The sequence below is a fragment of the Malus domestica genome, chromosome 10 (genome assembly GCF_042453785.1).
Source record: "Malus domestica chromosome 10, GDT2T_hap1".
Classification (NCBI taxonomy): domain Eukaryota; kingdom Viridiplantae; phylum Streptophyta; class Magnoliopsida; order Rosales; family Rosaceae; genus Malus; species Malus domestica.
This window is the reverse complement of record NC_091670.1, coordinates 39,139,162-39,156,203: the sequence shown is the minus strand read 5'-3', so window position 1 is coordinate 39,156,203 and position 17,042 is coordinate 39,139,162. Positions and strand designations below refer to the sequence as shown.

The 17,042-nt window shown below is 36.5% G+C and overlaps 1 protein-coding gene and 1 long non-coding RNA gene across 2 annotated transcripts; both read left to right on the top strand.

Annotated features, from left to right (window-relative positions):
* Positions 1-9,054: 9,054 nt before the first annotated feature.
* LOC139189072 (uncharacterized) lies at positions 9,055-9,681 on the top strand. Its single transcript, XR_011572574.1, has 2 exons — positions 9,055-9,110; positions 9,339-9,681. It is a non-coding gene; the product is annotated as an uncharacterized lncRNA (long non-coding RNA).
* Positions 9,682-14,488: 4,807 nt separating this feature from the next.
* LOC103412464 (pentatricopeptide repeat-containing protein At1g28690, mitochondrial) lies at positions 14,489-16,521 on the top strand. The gene has a single exon (XM_008351017.4). It carries the CDS (start codon positions 14,517-14,519, stop codon positions 16,095-16,097), a length of 1,581 nt encoding a protein of 526 aa, XP_008349239.4. The 5' UTR covers positions 14,489-14,516; the 3' UTR covers positions 16,098-16,521.
* Positions 16,522-17,042: the final 521 nt, after the last annotated feature.

The following is a 17,042-nucleotide window of genomic DNA, read 5'->3' as shown; positions in this document are numbered from 1 at the left end:
CAGCTTGAGAGGCTGTAAGAGATGGAATTTTATTGAGTTTAAATGTCCCTAGCTTATTGTTTGAGTACAAAGAGTTGGTCGGCATTTGTTATTTCCGATTAGTGCTAAAGGGGTCACAAGGTACAACTCAACTACAAAACACAACAAAACAAGCATTACAATGGGGCTTCGTGAGATCCCATTTTCCACCCACTTTGAATAATATCATAACAGAAACCAACACTTTTGATGGTCTCTATATATATGCCCTCTCAGATGGTCTTTACAAGCCTATCATTTTTATGAAACCCTTAATTTAGAGAAGAATGCTCTGGAGATTTTGTGCCTGCTGTGTACTGATGCTGCTTTTATTTTCGAGCGCTGAAGCTCGGCCTCTCAATCCGAGCGGGGAGAAGAGGAACGTAACCGGGTCGAGTCAAGCATTGGCCGGAAGTGCTAGGGAACTACTGAACGTTTGGTTGAGAAAACTAGACGAGGAGGAGCAGCAAACTGTTTACAACCCGAAGCGATTGAGTCCGGGAGGTCCTGATCCTAGACATCATTAAAAAAATCAGTAGTACTGTAGCTACACTAGCATACATATGTTTCGGTTTTGAGTGTATTTTACATGAGTGCATGTGCTCCAAACCAGAAAATCTGTTGAAACCTCGAGGAACTTCTTGTGATCGTTGATTATCAATCGTTGCATAGTTTACTATATGTAATGCATAATTCATGGTTTTTGAAATAAAAAAAGTACCATCAGTCGAGCAATATATCTACCTAATTTTGCTCCATTTTCAGGTGTGATGGTATCTAACAGGATCATCTCCGGATCTTTTTGGTGAGAATTTTGAAGATTCGTGAATCGTGTCCGTTCATTGTACATCGTGCAATCAGTTTTTATCAAATATTGTTTATGTTTATTTTTAAATAAAAAATTTTAAAATGAATTTTAACCGCCTAATTTACGATTCACAGATTCTCAGAATCCTCACAAAGAAAATCCGGCAAGATCCAGACCCGTGATGGTAGGGAAAAGAGTAAAAGAAGTATCACTTTCCAAAAAATATCATGGGAAAGAAATCTGAAAAACAGAATGTCTCCTTCATAATAAGGTTGAAAAGTACTTGGATACAGGATTGGCTCACAACATGAACTTTTTAAGTTTTATATTCATGAACCGAAAACGATAGCTAATACTCTTAAAATAATATTTGTCTATTCAAAATATGAGTAGGAATTCCTACTACAAATTGTTTGTTACTTATTCATAGAATTTTATTTTTATGATCAGAATCATTCATATTATAAATTACTATAAAGATTGTCTTTGTAAAAAATTAATTAAAGTTAAGGTTGTTTAGTCATCGAACTGTATAAAAACAGATGAATAAAATCGGTAAAAGCATTGTGAATCGTTTATATATTTGTTACAATAGATTGACTAAACAACTTAACTTTAATTCATTTTTTGCAGAGATGATCTTTACAGAATGATTCATAATATGAATGATTATAATTATAAGCATAAAACTCTGTAATTCGAATATAAATTTTTTTGAATAGGAGTTTCCACTCATATTTGATCTTGAGTAACCAAGTATTGTTCATACTCTTATCTTAAAGAAGTGGCAAGGGATAAGATAAAATGTACTAATTATATTCAAAATGGTATTTAGCTTTTCAAAGTGAGATGTTTCTCTTATCAAACCAAATATTTCCTCACATTGACTTCACATATATTTTGAAGTCACATCACACTTTGAAGTCAAGGCATTAGGTTCTGATCAATGATCAAGGTCTTCTAATTTCTACGTACAGAGCTTGAAGTTGAACTCGTTCTCTCGCAATTGAAAATTCTCATAGCATGCATGTTGTGCGGATTATGGGTTTATATGTTGTCTTTTTCCGAGTCAATATGAAATGGAAGTAGGGAGGCTCGTATATGTTATCTTGTTCACTAGTCATATTTTTTTAATTGTGTTTATGCTTGAAGCACCTACAAATATACAAACTTCTTTTCGAAAAAGAGACAGGGGAAAAGGCAACCATCATGTCTAAATTACAAAGTTAAACACTATTTTGTTCTTTTAAACTATATAGTAAGTGGGCAGCAATAACCAAAAAAATGAAGAAGCATACATATATTTATCCATTTGAAGTTTGAAGACATGATTCATGTGTATATGGAATCATGAATCCACTAGAAGACTTGTGGCTGAGATGATTCATTTCTTTCTCCGCATTGTGACGCAAAGTGACAAAAAAAAAGGTAATAAAAGATAATCCTAAAGAACAAAAGACTTCTTAACCCAAATTTTATTAATTTAAAGGAAGAAAGATAGAACGTTGTTCGTTTTAAACTGGCAAGTTATAGGCCCAAATCAGATATTAGAATCCAAATTTGTACAGCTTTCTTCTTTCCAGATATTTTTTTTACTTGTCTTTGATCCATTATGCCATATGACACCACATTGACAGTCTTTCAGACCCTGTAAATTGCCCCAAGTACCAGCTGTGCATCAAAAATATAATGTATATGCAGGTCTTCTCCTACATTGACATTGCATTCTCAAAGTTCCTTATAATGTTTATACATACATACATACATACATACATACATACATACACACCTACACACACACACACACACACACACACACACACACACACACACACATTCAAAACTAGTCTTGCAAAAGATAGCTAGCTAGCACAAAATTCCCAGTCTCATCAAATGTTTATATGCCATGATTTGTGCAAACCAAGCATGTATGGTAGGTCCGCAAGATTTTGTCTAGAAGCTTAATAGCAGAACATGTATCTGGACAAATTTTAAAGTTTGTGCAAGTACTGTATATATATGAGACAGAGGTAGCGTGGAGAAGAAAAGAAACCAAAACCGGCAAGTCCCTATCGTGCCCAATAACAAATAGGGAAAGCATTAAGATTTAAGAGGAGAAAGCTTTAAGTCTGCCTTTCATTAGCTGCAGCAGTATAAGAAACGCGAAAGGGCAAATCAAAATCTCCTGAGGACTAGATTAGTTTACTGTTTATGTGCACGAGGCTTGGTCTAACCACACCACTGAGGAATCAACAGAAAGCACTCAAACTTTAGCCCCCAGTGCTTCTTTGTCGTTTGATGGAGGACGCCAACCCACATGTAATAATTTATGGATCAGTTTTTAGTTGTTTGTTTTGTTGTGTTAATTAATTGATTACCAACCAACGTTGTTAGTTATGGAAGCAAGTAATTACGAAAAAAATAAAAAGTTAAAAACTACTGACCAAGGCGCTTGTTAAGTGCCAGTCATATTGTTAATAAATTTTTAGAACAACCTGAATATATTACTGCAAACGTTTGCTGCTAATAAACAGAAACACCCAGGCCTAAAGTATTAAGAACTGTGCCTGCCATCTAATTCCTGATGCATGCCGAGATTACTCTACCCCGGACAACCTAAGGCAGGCACCAAGAGCTAAGAACCAGCCCCTTACTCTTTAAAAAAAGCAAGAGCAGGGCAGGCGTTAAGGCATAAATAGTTGGCCGGTTAATTGTCTATCCCATATAACCTCTAGGTAAGGGTTGGGGTTTGTTTTGGCCCTAAGCTCAGAAGTCAGAACGAGGATTGTCCTTCTTTTTGCCCTGATCGTCCTATATATTTTTAACTCAATGGAAGTTGCGTACAAAGTGTAATGCTGAAAACGTAGTGAACTATAAATGGATTATTTTGGTCATCTGGACTAATATTGTTATTTAGGAAGATTGATTTTTTTCCCTTTGAATATTAGGATCGTATATGTTAATCACTTTGAATATATATTAACGTTGTACAATGGTTTGCAACACAAGGCTGCAGAAAGAACCCCGGGAACCCACCGAGATTTGATCCTATATATAATGATGATCATAACCCATACGTTACTGTTGACTAAAAATTAGATCAAAGAACATTGTAGAAAATAAAAATATATATAGATTTTTAAGATACTATTGGAGTTTTAATTGATTTCAACAGACATGTAGACTTTTAGTGAATTTTCTAAGTTAAGATTTTTTTAGGTGAAAATTGGCACACCCCGAACCAGAATGTCCATCTGGACTTCAAATCGAGCTATGTTAGCCTACACCAGAAGGGTGGCGAAGTCATAAAGTGTAGTGATGTGGATAATGTGAGTAAATTTAAACCTAAAAGTGCCTAAACGGAAGAGTGTGCATGTGAGCGAGAATGAACCAATTTCACACGTGATGTCAGAGCATAAGTAAAGTACTGTAAATGTAAAAGAGGAATTATACCTTCCGGAGTATTCCCATAACAACGTTTTGCCAAAAATCCTCGTCGACATGAAGGTTCTGCTACTAAAACCTGAAGGGGCGAAAAACAAAGGTGAATGGGCCTAAAAATAAAACTATGTAAAACTTTTTTGAAAACGTAATAACTCATCGCCGTAAAACAAGTATAGTTTCCAAATACATACTACGTATAGTATGAAAATACTTACCGTAGCCTACAATTTCTCAAGAATTCAATACATTACAGTATTTCGTAAATAACCACCTAACGTCTGGTAATCACATAATCTCGCATAAACAAACATATCATATCGGGTGCTCATTGACATATGTTGACACACGAGTTCATACAGATGTATTCTGACATGAACAAGACTGGTTGTGATAATAATTTACACTCTAGTACTACAATCACTTGAAGACTTGTGCTATGTGCATCACACACGAATCCTAATTGCCTATAGCAATCTAGGACAGGATTGGCACCTACAATGGATTCAAATTGAGCGTATAGTGCAATGTGAACATACACGTGAAGACTGGCCCTGGCCCAAGCAAGTACTAACACCAGTGTAGCACACGATGAGCAGATAAAGTAAATAAAATCATACAGCGGTAAATCGATAATTCCTTTCGACATAATACTATTCACGACCATAAATATAATTAAGGCATCCCGTAATAATATGCATACATCTTGTAGGATTATTTCATAATTTCCCAACAATACGACATTTCTTATAAATTATAATTTAATTATGGCAATCACGTAGAAAATTCATTAATAAATATATATGTGGAAACTAACCAATATATATACTATATAAAAGAAAAGACTCACTCACAGATACTTGCGAAGTCGTAACCGTTCAAACTAGGAAGGCCGGAGTCTTCAATAGTAAGTGCACCTAAGCATAATATTAGAACCCATTAGTATAAAACTCAACAAAAACGATTAAATTTGGAAAAACGGAGTGCGGATTTGGGATCAAGGCGTCGAAATATGCTAAGAAGAGTTTCGAACGTAAAAGTCAACGGCCAACTCCAAAAAGTCAACGAGCCACCTTGGTGATCAACTACGTTAAATCTTCAGAATTTCACTAAACGGATATCAAAAATGGACTCAAGACGTCAAAATTAGTCTATGAGGGTTTCCGAGAAAATTTTGAAAAAGTCAACGCAAGAATATTTCAGGAATATTGCAAAGAGTATTTCAAATCCATTTTGGAATTGGCTGGGATCCCAAGTTCGGATCTGGATCCGAGTTTATTGGTTCTTTTTTTATAAATTCAGGTTGAGTCAACCCGTTGGGCTTGCAGGTTGAACCCACGGACCCAATGAAGAAGAACACTGGTATTTTGGCCGGAAAACTTCCCGAGCTTCATTTGAGCTCGATTCTTAACTATTTTCAATGAAATAAAAGTCAAAATGAAGCTTAAGAGATCAGGAACAAGTTTATACCAAAATGAGGTTGAGCTGATGTCGGGATCAGTCGAAAAAAACCTACAAAGACTGGGTTCCTCACTGGAAAACTGGGGAGTGTTTTCCCTGAGTGGTTTATGCACCCAAACACCACCAAATTGTCTCAAAAACAACCTAATCGTAGTCCTAAACACGATATATGAAGATTTAGAGTGGTTTTCGAACTTACCTTGTTGGAGATGGCGAGAACTCGTCGAATTAGGTTTTTGCACATGATGGTATTGTGCAACGAGGGAGAGAGAGAAAATAAGGGGTTTCTCCCCATTCTGGTTTCATAGGACTTGCATGGGAGGGAGTGGTGGTGGTAGTGTTGATGGAGGTCAATGACCGGTGATGTGTGTGTGTCTGTGTTTACGGGGAGGAAAGAGAACGTTCGAGTGTGGGGAGGAAAAGAGGACACGTGGCAGTGGAAGAGAAGTGAGGTGGGGGTCCCATGGCTAAAAATTAATTAATAAAATATCCTTTAAAAAATTATTAAAATAATGATATAATAATATAAAATTTTGAATAAATATATAAAATATAAAATAATAATCTTTACAAAAGTATTTTTCGGATTCGTAGTTCCATACAATCTTCATCGTAACTTCGATTTCGATCCGCTTACGCCTACACGTTTGTACTGTCGAGTACTTTGAGAATACGTAAAATAGTAGCTTGTATACGTCACGAAAAGACAATCAACGAAAGTCAACAATCTCTCCTCTTTAAAATTAATAAAGTCATAAAACCAGGGACGGGTTGTTACAAAAATGGTAGTGGATTTTATTAGATACTAAGGATCCAATATTAAAAGAAGGCATCTTAGATAATATTTAGAGGTTCCTCAAACCAACAAGAAGTAAAATTAAAAAATAAATTCAACTTGACCGATATGTGCGCCACTATGTTTGTGGATTTGTTAAAGCCTTACATATACATTTTAGAATTCCTCTCCAAATCCACCAAAATATCATTGTTACAATTCTTTAAAATCAAATTTTAACTGAACACACTTGTACTTTTGTACATTTCTTAAAAATCATAATTTTTTTTAACAAACGATATTTCTAAAAAATCATTTTTTTTTTTACTTAATGATAATATTTGGTTCAAATACACTTTTGACGACAATCGAACCTAAAACTTCTCACCTATAAATAAAGAGTAATACCATTAGACCGTACTACTAAATGACGTCTTAAAAATCATGCTTAAATACACATGAATTTCCATAAACTTTTATAACTCCTTTAAAATCCCAATGAAATACCCTAAAACTTTCAACTTTTCTAAATCATCTAAAATTCTGGGTGAATACACCACCTTTAATTACTCAATCGATGTTTATCTTATGGCTTATCCATAATCCACTTCAGGTCTTTTCATCCAAGGTGGAATCCTATAAACAGATAACGAATGCATTAGCACATCAGCTGCATCAGCCTAGCTAGCTATCTAGATATATTCCATCCAATAATCTTTCTAGTTTACCTCAGCAGCATGATCTTATCTAATTAACCATTGAAGAATCCATATATCTATGTCATCAACTGTAAGAGACAGCGGCAGTTCTACTTGATTTGCATGGGATTAGAATTGCAACCAAGTCACTATTGCATTATAATTTAGATCCAGCAATCGTAATTAAGATCAGAAAAGAGGTGTTGCTTTTTGGATCCCCGATTATATAATTAACCCTCATCATCTGCATGGCCAAATATACACATGGGGCAGGCTTGGACTTACATGATATATATCTAGCTAGTGATCCAGGCAACTGAGAAACGACAACTCATCACACGTACAAATTATAACAAGACAGCAACTGATTACACCTCATCCACTGAGTTAATCAGATAAAACCAATAATCCACAATATCCACACCGTAAACCCTAAAATCTATAAATTACCACAAAATTTAATTGTAGTGAACACTTGCGCAGTAATCTTAATTTTGAGGATGACAAAACGTGTATGCTTCTTGTTGTGCATTGTTACTTTGGTTTTGCTTTTATCAGCGAGGAGTGGAGAAACTCGGCCTCTCATGAGGAGGAATAAGTACGTAAGCCAAAAATCTTTCCGGGCTTCAACTCACGTTGTCCGCAAATCAAGCGAGTTCGACGATCAGATGCGAGTGAGTCCTGGAGGGCCTGACCCACGTCATCATTAAAACCTAATCAGTTTCCAGCTTATATAGTTCACTCTCTCTCTCTCTGTTTTTCCTCTTATTTTTTGGGGATAGATCGATGTGTGGTGGAACGAGTATGAGTATGTCCTGCTTAATCAGGGATTAATTGCAGGCGGTTAACCTGTTTTCAATGTATCCGAATGAAAATAAAATGCACTCTAATTTTTGGTATGAAAACATTGCTAATCAATGATGGATTTACAGCACTTTATAGCTGAACATGTATCAAGGGAGCGATTTCACTGTATTCGGAATATGCACAACTATTAGACGTTACTGTCTCAATTAAATTACAATACGTCGATTCGTTTTTTTTACTAATATACATTAAAGGTGAAGCATATCAACCAATGAAATGGTACATCACATAACTTGTGTTTCCATGACTTACTTAAGTTTATGGTATATATAGCACAGAGCATATGCTATCTTCAACGACAAACAATATATATGCGGTTCTCTCATATATATAAGAAAGCATATATATGTATCTTGTCTCCAGAAGATCCAACTTCCCTTGGAGATTGTGTAGTTTATAGTTGTTATTAATTTGTTATGAACTAGTTAACAAGAAGTCCGTACATCCCTTGGGTTTACAGATATAATAGTTATTTTCAGTCAATGTGTTTATGTTGTAAGTTGTACATGTACCAATGGAAAATCGAAATACCTAGTTATATAGCTACGCATGAAGACATACACGTATATTCAGATGGAGATATAACTTGTATGTTTGAGATGGTGACACTTGTCAAAAGATTAGAGAGGTAGTTAGTTTGTTAGGATAATGTGAGTTGTATAAAAACTATCTCAGTGTTTCTTCACTACCAAGAAATGAAAATCAAGAATTAACTTTCTTTCTCTTCTCCCTCTAACTCTTCAACTTCATCTTCTTCTCATCTTCATCTTCAACTTCATCTTCTTCACATCTTCATCTGCTATATTTCTATGGATTAACATGGTATCCATCACCAGTGTTGCTGATCACGCTTGATCTTCGATCCAATTCTTGCTTCTGCTTCTCTAATTTGATAATTCGGCTCCTTCTCTTCTGTGATCAACAACTAAGATCGGTTCATCTATGCATGAATTTGAAGGGAGGGGGGGGGGGGGGGAGGGGGGGAGGGAGGTGATAGAGATATAACTTGTATGTTTGAGATATTGGTGACACTTGTCAAAAGGTACTTAGTTTGTTAGGATATTGTGAGTTGTATAAAGACTACCTCAGTGTATTTCTTAACTACTAATTAATGAATACCAAGAACTTTTGTTGGCCTTTCTTTCTCGTCTCTCTGTAACTCTTCAACTTCATCTTCTTCACATCTTCAGATGCTATATTTCTATAGATTAACATATTCTTCATGGAGATTTTGTACCTGCTGTGTACTAATGCTGCTGCTGTTTTCTAGTGCTGAAACTCGGCCTCTCAATCCGAGTGAGCTCCCAGTCAAAAAACAAAACAATCCGAGTCAGCTGGAGAAGAGGAACGTAACCAGGTCGAGTCAAGCAAGTGCTAGGGAACTACTGAACATTTGGTTGAGAAAACAAGAGACGCGCAGAGAACTCATTACAATCCGAAGCAATTGAGTCCGGGAGGTCCTGATCCTAGACATCATTCCAAAAATCAGTAGTCTAGCTACACTAGCATACACATGTTTGGGTTTTGAGTGTATTTTACATGAGTGCATGTGCTCCAAACCAGAAAATGATGTTGTTGAAACCTTGAGGAACTTGTTATGAGCGTTGATTATCGATCGTTGCATAGAGAAGTTACTAGAACTACAAGTAATGCATAATTCATGGGTTTCAAAATGAAAAAGTACGAGCAGTTGAGCAATAGGTACCTAATTTTGTTCCTGTTTCAGGTGTCAAGGTAGGGGAAAGAGTAAAAGAAGTAACACTTTCCAAAATATGATGGGAAAGAAATCTGAAAAACATAAAGTTTCTCTTTCATAATAGGGTTGAAAAGTACTTGGATACAGGATTTGGCTCACAACATGCATTTTTAAGTTTTATAATCGTCAACAGAAAATGATAGCTCATCCTCTTAGGGTAATACTTGGCTACTCAAAGGATGAGTAGGAGTGTTCCTAATTAAAGTTGTTCGTTACCGATTCATATCGTGTTTATGATCAGAACCATTCATATTGTAAATCACTCTACAAATATCGTATGTCCAAAAAATCAAATAAAGTGATATCACACTTAGATGTCAAGGCATTAGGGTTTGATGAATTACCAAAGTCTTCTAATTTCTACATAGAAAGCTTGAAGTTGAACTCGCTCTCTCACAATTTAAGATTCTCATGGCATGCATGCTGTACAGATTGTGGTTCTTTGCAGGGTTTATATGTTTCTTGTTCAGTAGTCATTTTTTTTGTTTTGTTTATGCTTGAAGCACCTTCAAATATCCAATTAAACTTCTTTCCGAAGTGTTATACAGGGAAAAGGCAACCATAATTTACAAAGTCAAACACTAATTTGTACTTTTAAACTGTATAGTAAGGGGCATCCATACCGTTTGAAGTTTGAAGCCGTGATACGTGTGTATATGGAATCATGAATCCACTAGAAGACTTGTCATTGAGATGATTCATTTCTTTCTCTTCATTGCAACGCAACGTGGCAAAGAAAATATACAACAACAACAACAACAAAGCCTTTTCCCACTAAGTGGGGTCGGCTAGTGGCAAAGAAAATATATCAAACCATAATTTTAAAGAACAAAAACACTGATATCTATTAAACAGTGTGAGAAAAAGTCAAATTTTATCAATTAAAAGTAGGGAACTTTAACGAAAAGCATCTGGTACCGTTCACTTTAACGAAAAAACACATTTTGATACTAAAAAGTCAATCATGGTACTATTCACTTTACCCTTTATTTTGTCCTTATCATTAAAACTCAAAGCTTTCAAACTTTTTTCATTAGTTTTCCTTTAAAACTATGAAAGATAGAACGCCCTAGAACCCTAAAGATGATTTATACAATGCCTCTTAGCTAGATATTATAGGAGATCAAAGAGATAGAATTTTAGTAAATAAAAATATATCACAAACAAATTAAAAACGTAGAATGTTGATCAAACACGGTAAACGATACAATTCAGCCAAAAAAAAAAACTCCATATATCACGACAAAGTGGTAAGTTAAACTTGTGAGGCCGTTCGTTTCAAAATGACAGGTCATAGGCTCAAATCAGACATCAGAACAGAACCCAAATTTGCAAAGCTTTTTTCTTGCTGTTAGATTTTTTACTTGATCTTTGATCCATTCCGCCATATGATACCACATTGACAATCTTTCAGACCCTTCTAAATTGCCCCAAGTACCAGCTATGCATCAAATATATAACGTACAATCCATGTATGTGCACGCCGCGCATGCATTCTTGCGTGTGACATGTATATGTATAGTAGATTGAAATGTTAACGTCTCAAAGTTCCTTGTAAACTAATCTTGCAAAAGATAGCTAGCTAGCACAAAATTCTCTGTCTCGAATGTTTATATGTCATGATTTGTGAAAGCTAAGCCTGGTAGGTCCGAAAGAATTTGTCTAGGAGCTTAAAAGCAGAACATATGTATGGACAAATTTTAAAGCTTGTGCAGAGTGTGCGTGCGTATAATGTAAATATATACGAGACAGACCTAGAGTGGAGAAGGAAAAGAAACCAAAACTAGGAAGTCTCTATCATCCCCATAACAAATAGGGAAGCATTAAGATTTAGGCGGATAAAGCATTAATCCTTCCCTTTCATTGGCTGCAGAATAAAAGAAACGCGAAGGGCAAACCAATCTCCTGAGCACAAGATTAGTTTACTGTTTATGGCACGAGGCTTAGTCTAACCACACTACTGGGGAATCAACCGTACGCACTCAAACTTTGGCCCCCAATGCTTTTTGTCGTTTGATGGAGGACGCCACCATCCCACATGTAATTATTTATGGATCAGTTTTTTGTTGTTTCATAATCCACTTGAAATGTTTTCATCCAAGCTGGAGTCCACTGAACAGCCTAGCTAGCAAGCTAGATTACGTACTCCACCCAATCATCCTTCTAGTTTACCTCTCAATATGATCATATCTAGAGAAACGCTAAAAAGATTCTTAAAAATGAGATTTTTATAAATTTTCAGTTATCTCATGTTTTTTGTATAATCTTATGCAAATATTATAAAATTGTACCAAAAACACGATGTAGCAAAGAATTCTAAAAAATCTTACTTTAAGAAGGTCTCCTTAACATTTCTTTCATATTTAATTAACCATATATCTCGTGTCATCAACTGTCAAAGACGGTGGCAGTTCTACTCAATTTGCAGGGGCTAGAAATGACAACCACGTCACTATTGCATTGGATTTAGATCACAGCAACCGTAATTAAGATCAGAAAAGAGGTGTTACCTTTTGGATCCCCGATTATATAATTAAGCCTCATCATCTGCTTGGCCAATTATATCTGGCAGACTTGGACTTATATGATATCTAGCTAGTGATCCAGGCAACTGAAAAACGACAACTCATCACACGTACTAATTATAACACGACAATAACTGACAACTCATCATCCACTGAGTTAATCATATGAAAACAATAATCAATCCACTATATATCCACACCCTAAATGCTAAATCTATAAATTACCACAAATAATTGTAATGAACACTCGCAAGTCTTAATTTTGAGGATGACGAAACTTGTGTTGTATGCTTCTTGTTGTTCATTGTTCCTCTGATTTTGCTTTTATCAGGGAGGAGTGCAGAAACTCGGCCTCTCATGAGGAGGAATAAGTACGTAGGCCAAATATCTTTCCGGGCTTCATTTCACGTTGTCCGCAAATTAAGTGAGTTAGACCACCCGATGAGAGTGAGTCCTGGAGGACCGACTCACATTCATTATTAAACCCTAATCAGTTTCCAGCTTATATAGTTCTCTCTCTCTCTCTCTCTCTCTCTCTCTCTCTCTCTCTCTCTCTCTCTCTCTCTATTAGATCCGAAGAGATTAGTACAGTCCAGCAAATAAGCAGATCAATCTGCCATTAGGACATGATTTGCTGCATTCCACGATTCACTCTTTCCCTCTCTCCTTACTGTTGTTATTGTAATTTATTACTTGCCTTCTACGACTTTACATAATCAACTGTTGTAATCTATATACATACACAATCTATGAAAATGAAATGCAGCTAATCAATGGTGGATTTATAGCACTTTATATCTGTTCATGTATCAAAGAAGCGATTTCAGTGTATTCGGAATATACGACTATGTGATGTTATTGCTTCAGTTATTAATTTGGTACGAACTAATTACCAAGAAGTTCGTACATCCCTTGGATCGATTTACAGATATAGTAGTTACTTCAGGCAATGTGTTTATGTTACAAGTTGTACACATGTACCAATAGAAAATCGAAATACCTAGTTTTGAGGTTCCATCATAAAACCATTGACAATATATGGAGTAATTTAACTTATTTAATTATAAGCTCATGTAATGTCTTTCCTCCCATTAATGGGGGATTTATTCTCAACTCGCACTCGCACCCTCACATTATTTTTTTATTTTTTTATTTTTGCAAATTTTCAAGTTTAACACGTAGACAATACAAATGGAATGATGTAGAGAGCGTGTGACCGTTTGGCTTCACACGTGGGACAACCTTCTTTGATACCATGAAGAAAGCTGAGGTTCCACCATAAAACTAATTAACAATATAGGGAGTAGTCCAACTTACTTATAAGCCCATAAAATGTCCCTCATTCCATCAACGTGAAATTCATTCTCTACAATACTAAACCAACTCAACGGCTGTAATCACTTTTAGTGAAAGGGATTAGCTTTGAGCCTTTTCAGTTAGAGGATTAGCTTATTAAGCAAGAAGTACACATCAGAGCAAGTCATCGTACTACTTCATCAGCCTATATTTTTTTTTTGTCCCGCTCAGAGCAATGAACACCAAATCTGGAACTAAGCTTTGAGCCTTGATACATTGGGTGACAGCGGCAACTTTACTTGCATGAATCATCATCTGACATCTCATCTCTTTCTCTGCACTTTGAAATAAGCCCACATATTTAGAGTAGGATTTTCTCCCCTCATATTCTCATCCTCTTCCTTTCCCTCCTCTCACACATTGCTTTTTGTCTTATTGTCCTCCTCCATTTTCCTCAGCTCAATTTGTAGAACGGTCAAACTAATGAATACCAAATCTAATACAAAGGAAGGTCAGCTTTTACTATTTGTAGGACAACATGAAATCGATGGACACAATTTGAGCGTTGAAAAACACTTTCAAACGAGCCTAAAGACTAAATACTGTTTACTTGAAAATTTGAGTTTAGCATACTTTCTTTTTTCTGCGCACGTCTATTTATCTATGTCTATATTTGTGATTTGTTCTTTTTTGATATTTGAAATCACATATGCGTGTATTCATATGTGACAAATGGCATGCACCCTTTGAAGTTGATGGGCCTATGGGCCACCACGCTTGGGCCTAGTGCAAGAGTTGAGCTCAACCTTCTGCCATCGAACTTTGGGCCCCAAACAAAACCCAAATTAGATAACGAGATCCAACGGTGCAAATGAAAAAATGGAAAAGTACCAACAACCAGACCGTCGATCACCAGAAAATGCCTCCCCAGCCAAATCAAAATTTACCGCCACCACGAAGCTCCGTCTCCCAAACAATCGCCACCAGTCTATCATCTGCTCTGCAACACTTCATCAATTCAGATAACCCTTCGCATGGCCGAAAGATCCATACCCGGATTCTCAAATCCGGGTTCCGACCCAATGTCAATATTTCCATCAAACTCCTTATACTCCACCTCAAATGTGGTTCATTGGCTTATGCACGCCAAGTGTTTGATGAATTGCCTGCACAGACTCTTTCCGCTTATAATTACTTGATCGGCGGATACCTCAAACGTGGGAAGGTAGAAGAATCGCTTAACTTGGTTCGGGGACTGGTTTTATCTGGTGAGAAGCTTGATGGGTATACGTTTTCGATGATCTTGAGAGCCTCTACTTGTGCTGGTGATGTTGCATTGCCGCGTAATTTAGGAAGAGTAGTGCATGGCCAGATGATAAGAACAGATGTTGCGCCTGATGAGGTACTTTATACAGCACTCGTCGACTCATACGTTAAGAATGGGAAGGTCCGTTATGCGAGGACTGTGTTTGATATGATGTTGGAAAAGAATGTTATATGTTCTACATCGATGATTTCTGGGTACATGAATCAAGGCTCTGTGGAGGATGCTGAAGATATATTCAGGAAAACTGTTGAAAAAGATGTGGTGGTATTTAACGCAATGATTGAAGGTTACAGCAAATCGGTTGAGTATGCTAGGAGATCACTTGACGTTTACATTGACATGCAACGGTTGAATTTCCAACCTAATCTCTCTACCTTTGCTAGTGTTATTGGAGCTTGCTCGGTGTTGGCATCGTTTGAAGTTGGCCAACAAGTCCAAAGTCATCTTATGAAGACTGGATTGTTTTTGGACGTAAAGATGGGAAGTGCTCTTATTGACATGTACTCAAAATGCGGAAGAGTTGAGGATGCTCGGAGAATTTTTGACCACATGCCCCAAAAAAATGTGTTTTCATGGACTTCAATGATCGATGGTTATGGGAAGAACGGATATCCTGATGAAGCACTTGAGTTCTTTAGTATAATGCAAAGGAAACACCAAATTGAACCCAATTTTGTCACATTCCTCAGTGCGCTATCAGCTTGCGGACATGCTGGGCTAGTTGACAAAGGCCTTGAGATCTTTGAAAGCATGGATAGGGACTACTCATTGAAACCAAGGATGGAGCATTTTGCTTGCATGGTTGATCTCTTGGGACGTGCAGGGAGTTTACGTCAAGCGTGGGAGTTTGCAATGGGGATGCCCAAGAAGCCCAATTCCGATGTTTGGGCTGCTCTTCTTAGTTCAAGCACATTACATGGTGATGTTGAGATGGCAAATATAGCTGCCAAGGAACTTTTTAAGTTGAATCCTGATGGTCGGCCTGGGGCATATGTTGCATTCTCGAATACTTTAGCAGCCGCTGGGAAATGGGAAAGTGTAATTGAGCTTAGAGAGAAAATGAAGTCAAGCGGGATATCTAAAGACACCGCCTGTAGCTGGATTGGTACTGATAGTGGTTGCTGAGCTTTCACATGGTTAAAGACAAGTTCACTGCAAAGACTAAAGAGAGCGGGCAATGTTGAAGCTGTAGGGAGCCTGAAGACAAGCCTCCTAGCTCAGTTTTGAAACTGGCGAACAAATTAACGGGTGCTAACTCAGCCGGTGTCTCATTGAGCTCACGCAAGCGGACTGCTCGGGCTTTCAAGGGAGAATAGAATGTTGCTTAATTGGACAAGCCATAACCATTTTCAGAGGTAATTTTCTGTGGAATGGGAATATATAGTTAGCAGTCAGTAATTCAAGTTTTTTCACTCTCAAAGCTAAACCACAGAATGATTTGCTGATCAATAATTAAATAATCACCTAATTGTATTTGTACATTAATCGGCTCTGTGGTGACCATCAAAATGTCAATTTATGGGATCATTTAAAAGTGTTTTTAAAATGATTGAAAGAGTTTTTAAAGAAAATGTTTTTTGATTTTAAAACACTTAAAATGCTTCTTGCAATTGCAAGAAGCACTAATTATGTGTTTTTTGGGAAAGACACTCTTTTCAGGATTCACTTGCATTTTTAAGAATTGGTACTAAAAATATTTTTACCAAAGGTGTTTTCAACTATTTTGAAAATTCTTCTAGATGCTAATATCTTTCCACGCAAAGCTCTGAGTTTCCTCATCCTAATATCGCTTGAATTAAAAAAAAAAAAATAATAAAAAAAAAGCTTTAATACAGCCGAAAAATGTTAAAACAGGTATTGGATTCTTTGAATGATTATATTTGCAAAATAAAATGCAAGTCCAAGTGGAGGTAGGAGTCGGAAAAGGAGGCTCGTTGGTCAAGGAAAGTAGGAGATTGACCTGGGAATGTATTATTGGTTTGTTTCGCATATCACAAAGATGCTTTTTTTTCTCTTCCAAATTTCTCTGCATATAAAACGAAAAAAATTACAGTTTCCAACGTCTTGTTT

Coding starts and splice junctions, on each gene's coding strand:
- LOC103412464 (XM_008351017.4), top strand. CDS start 14,517: ATGAAAAAATGGAAAAGTACCAACAACCAGACCGTCGATCACCAGAAA.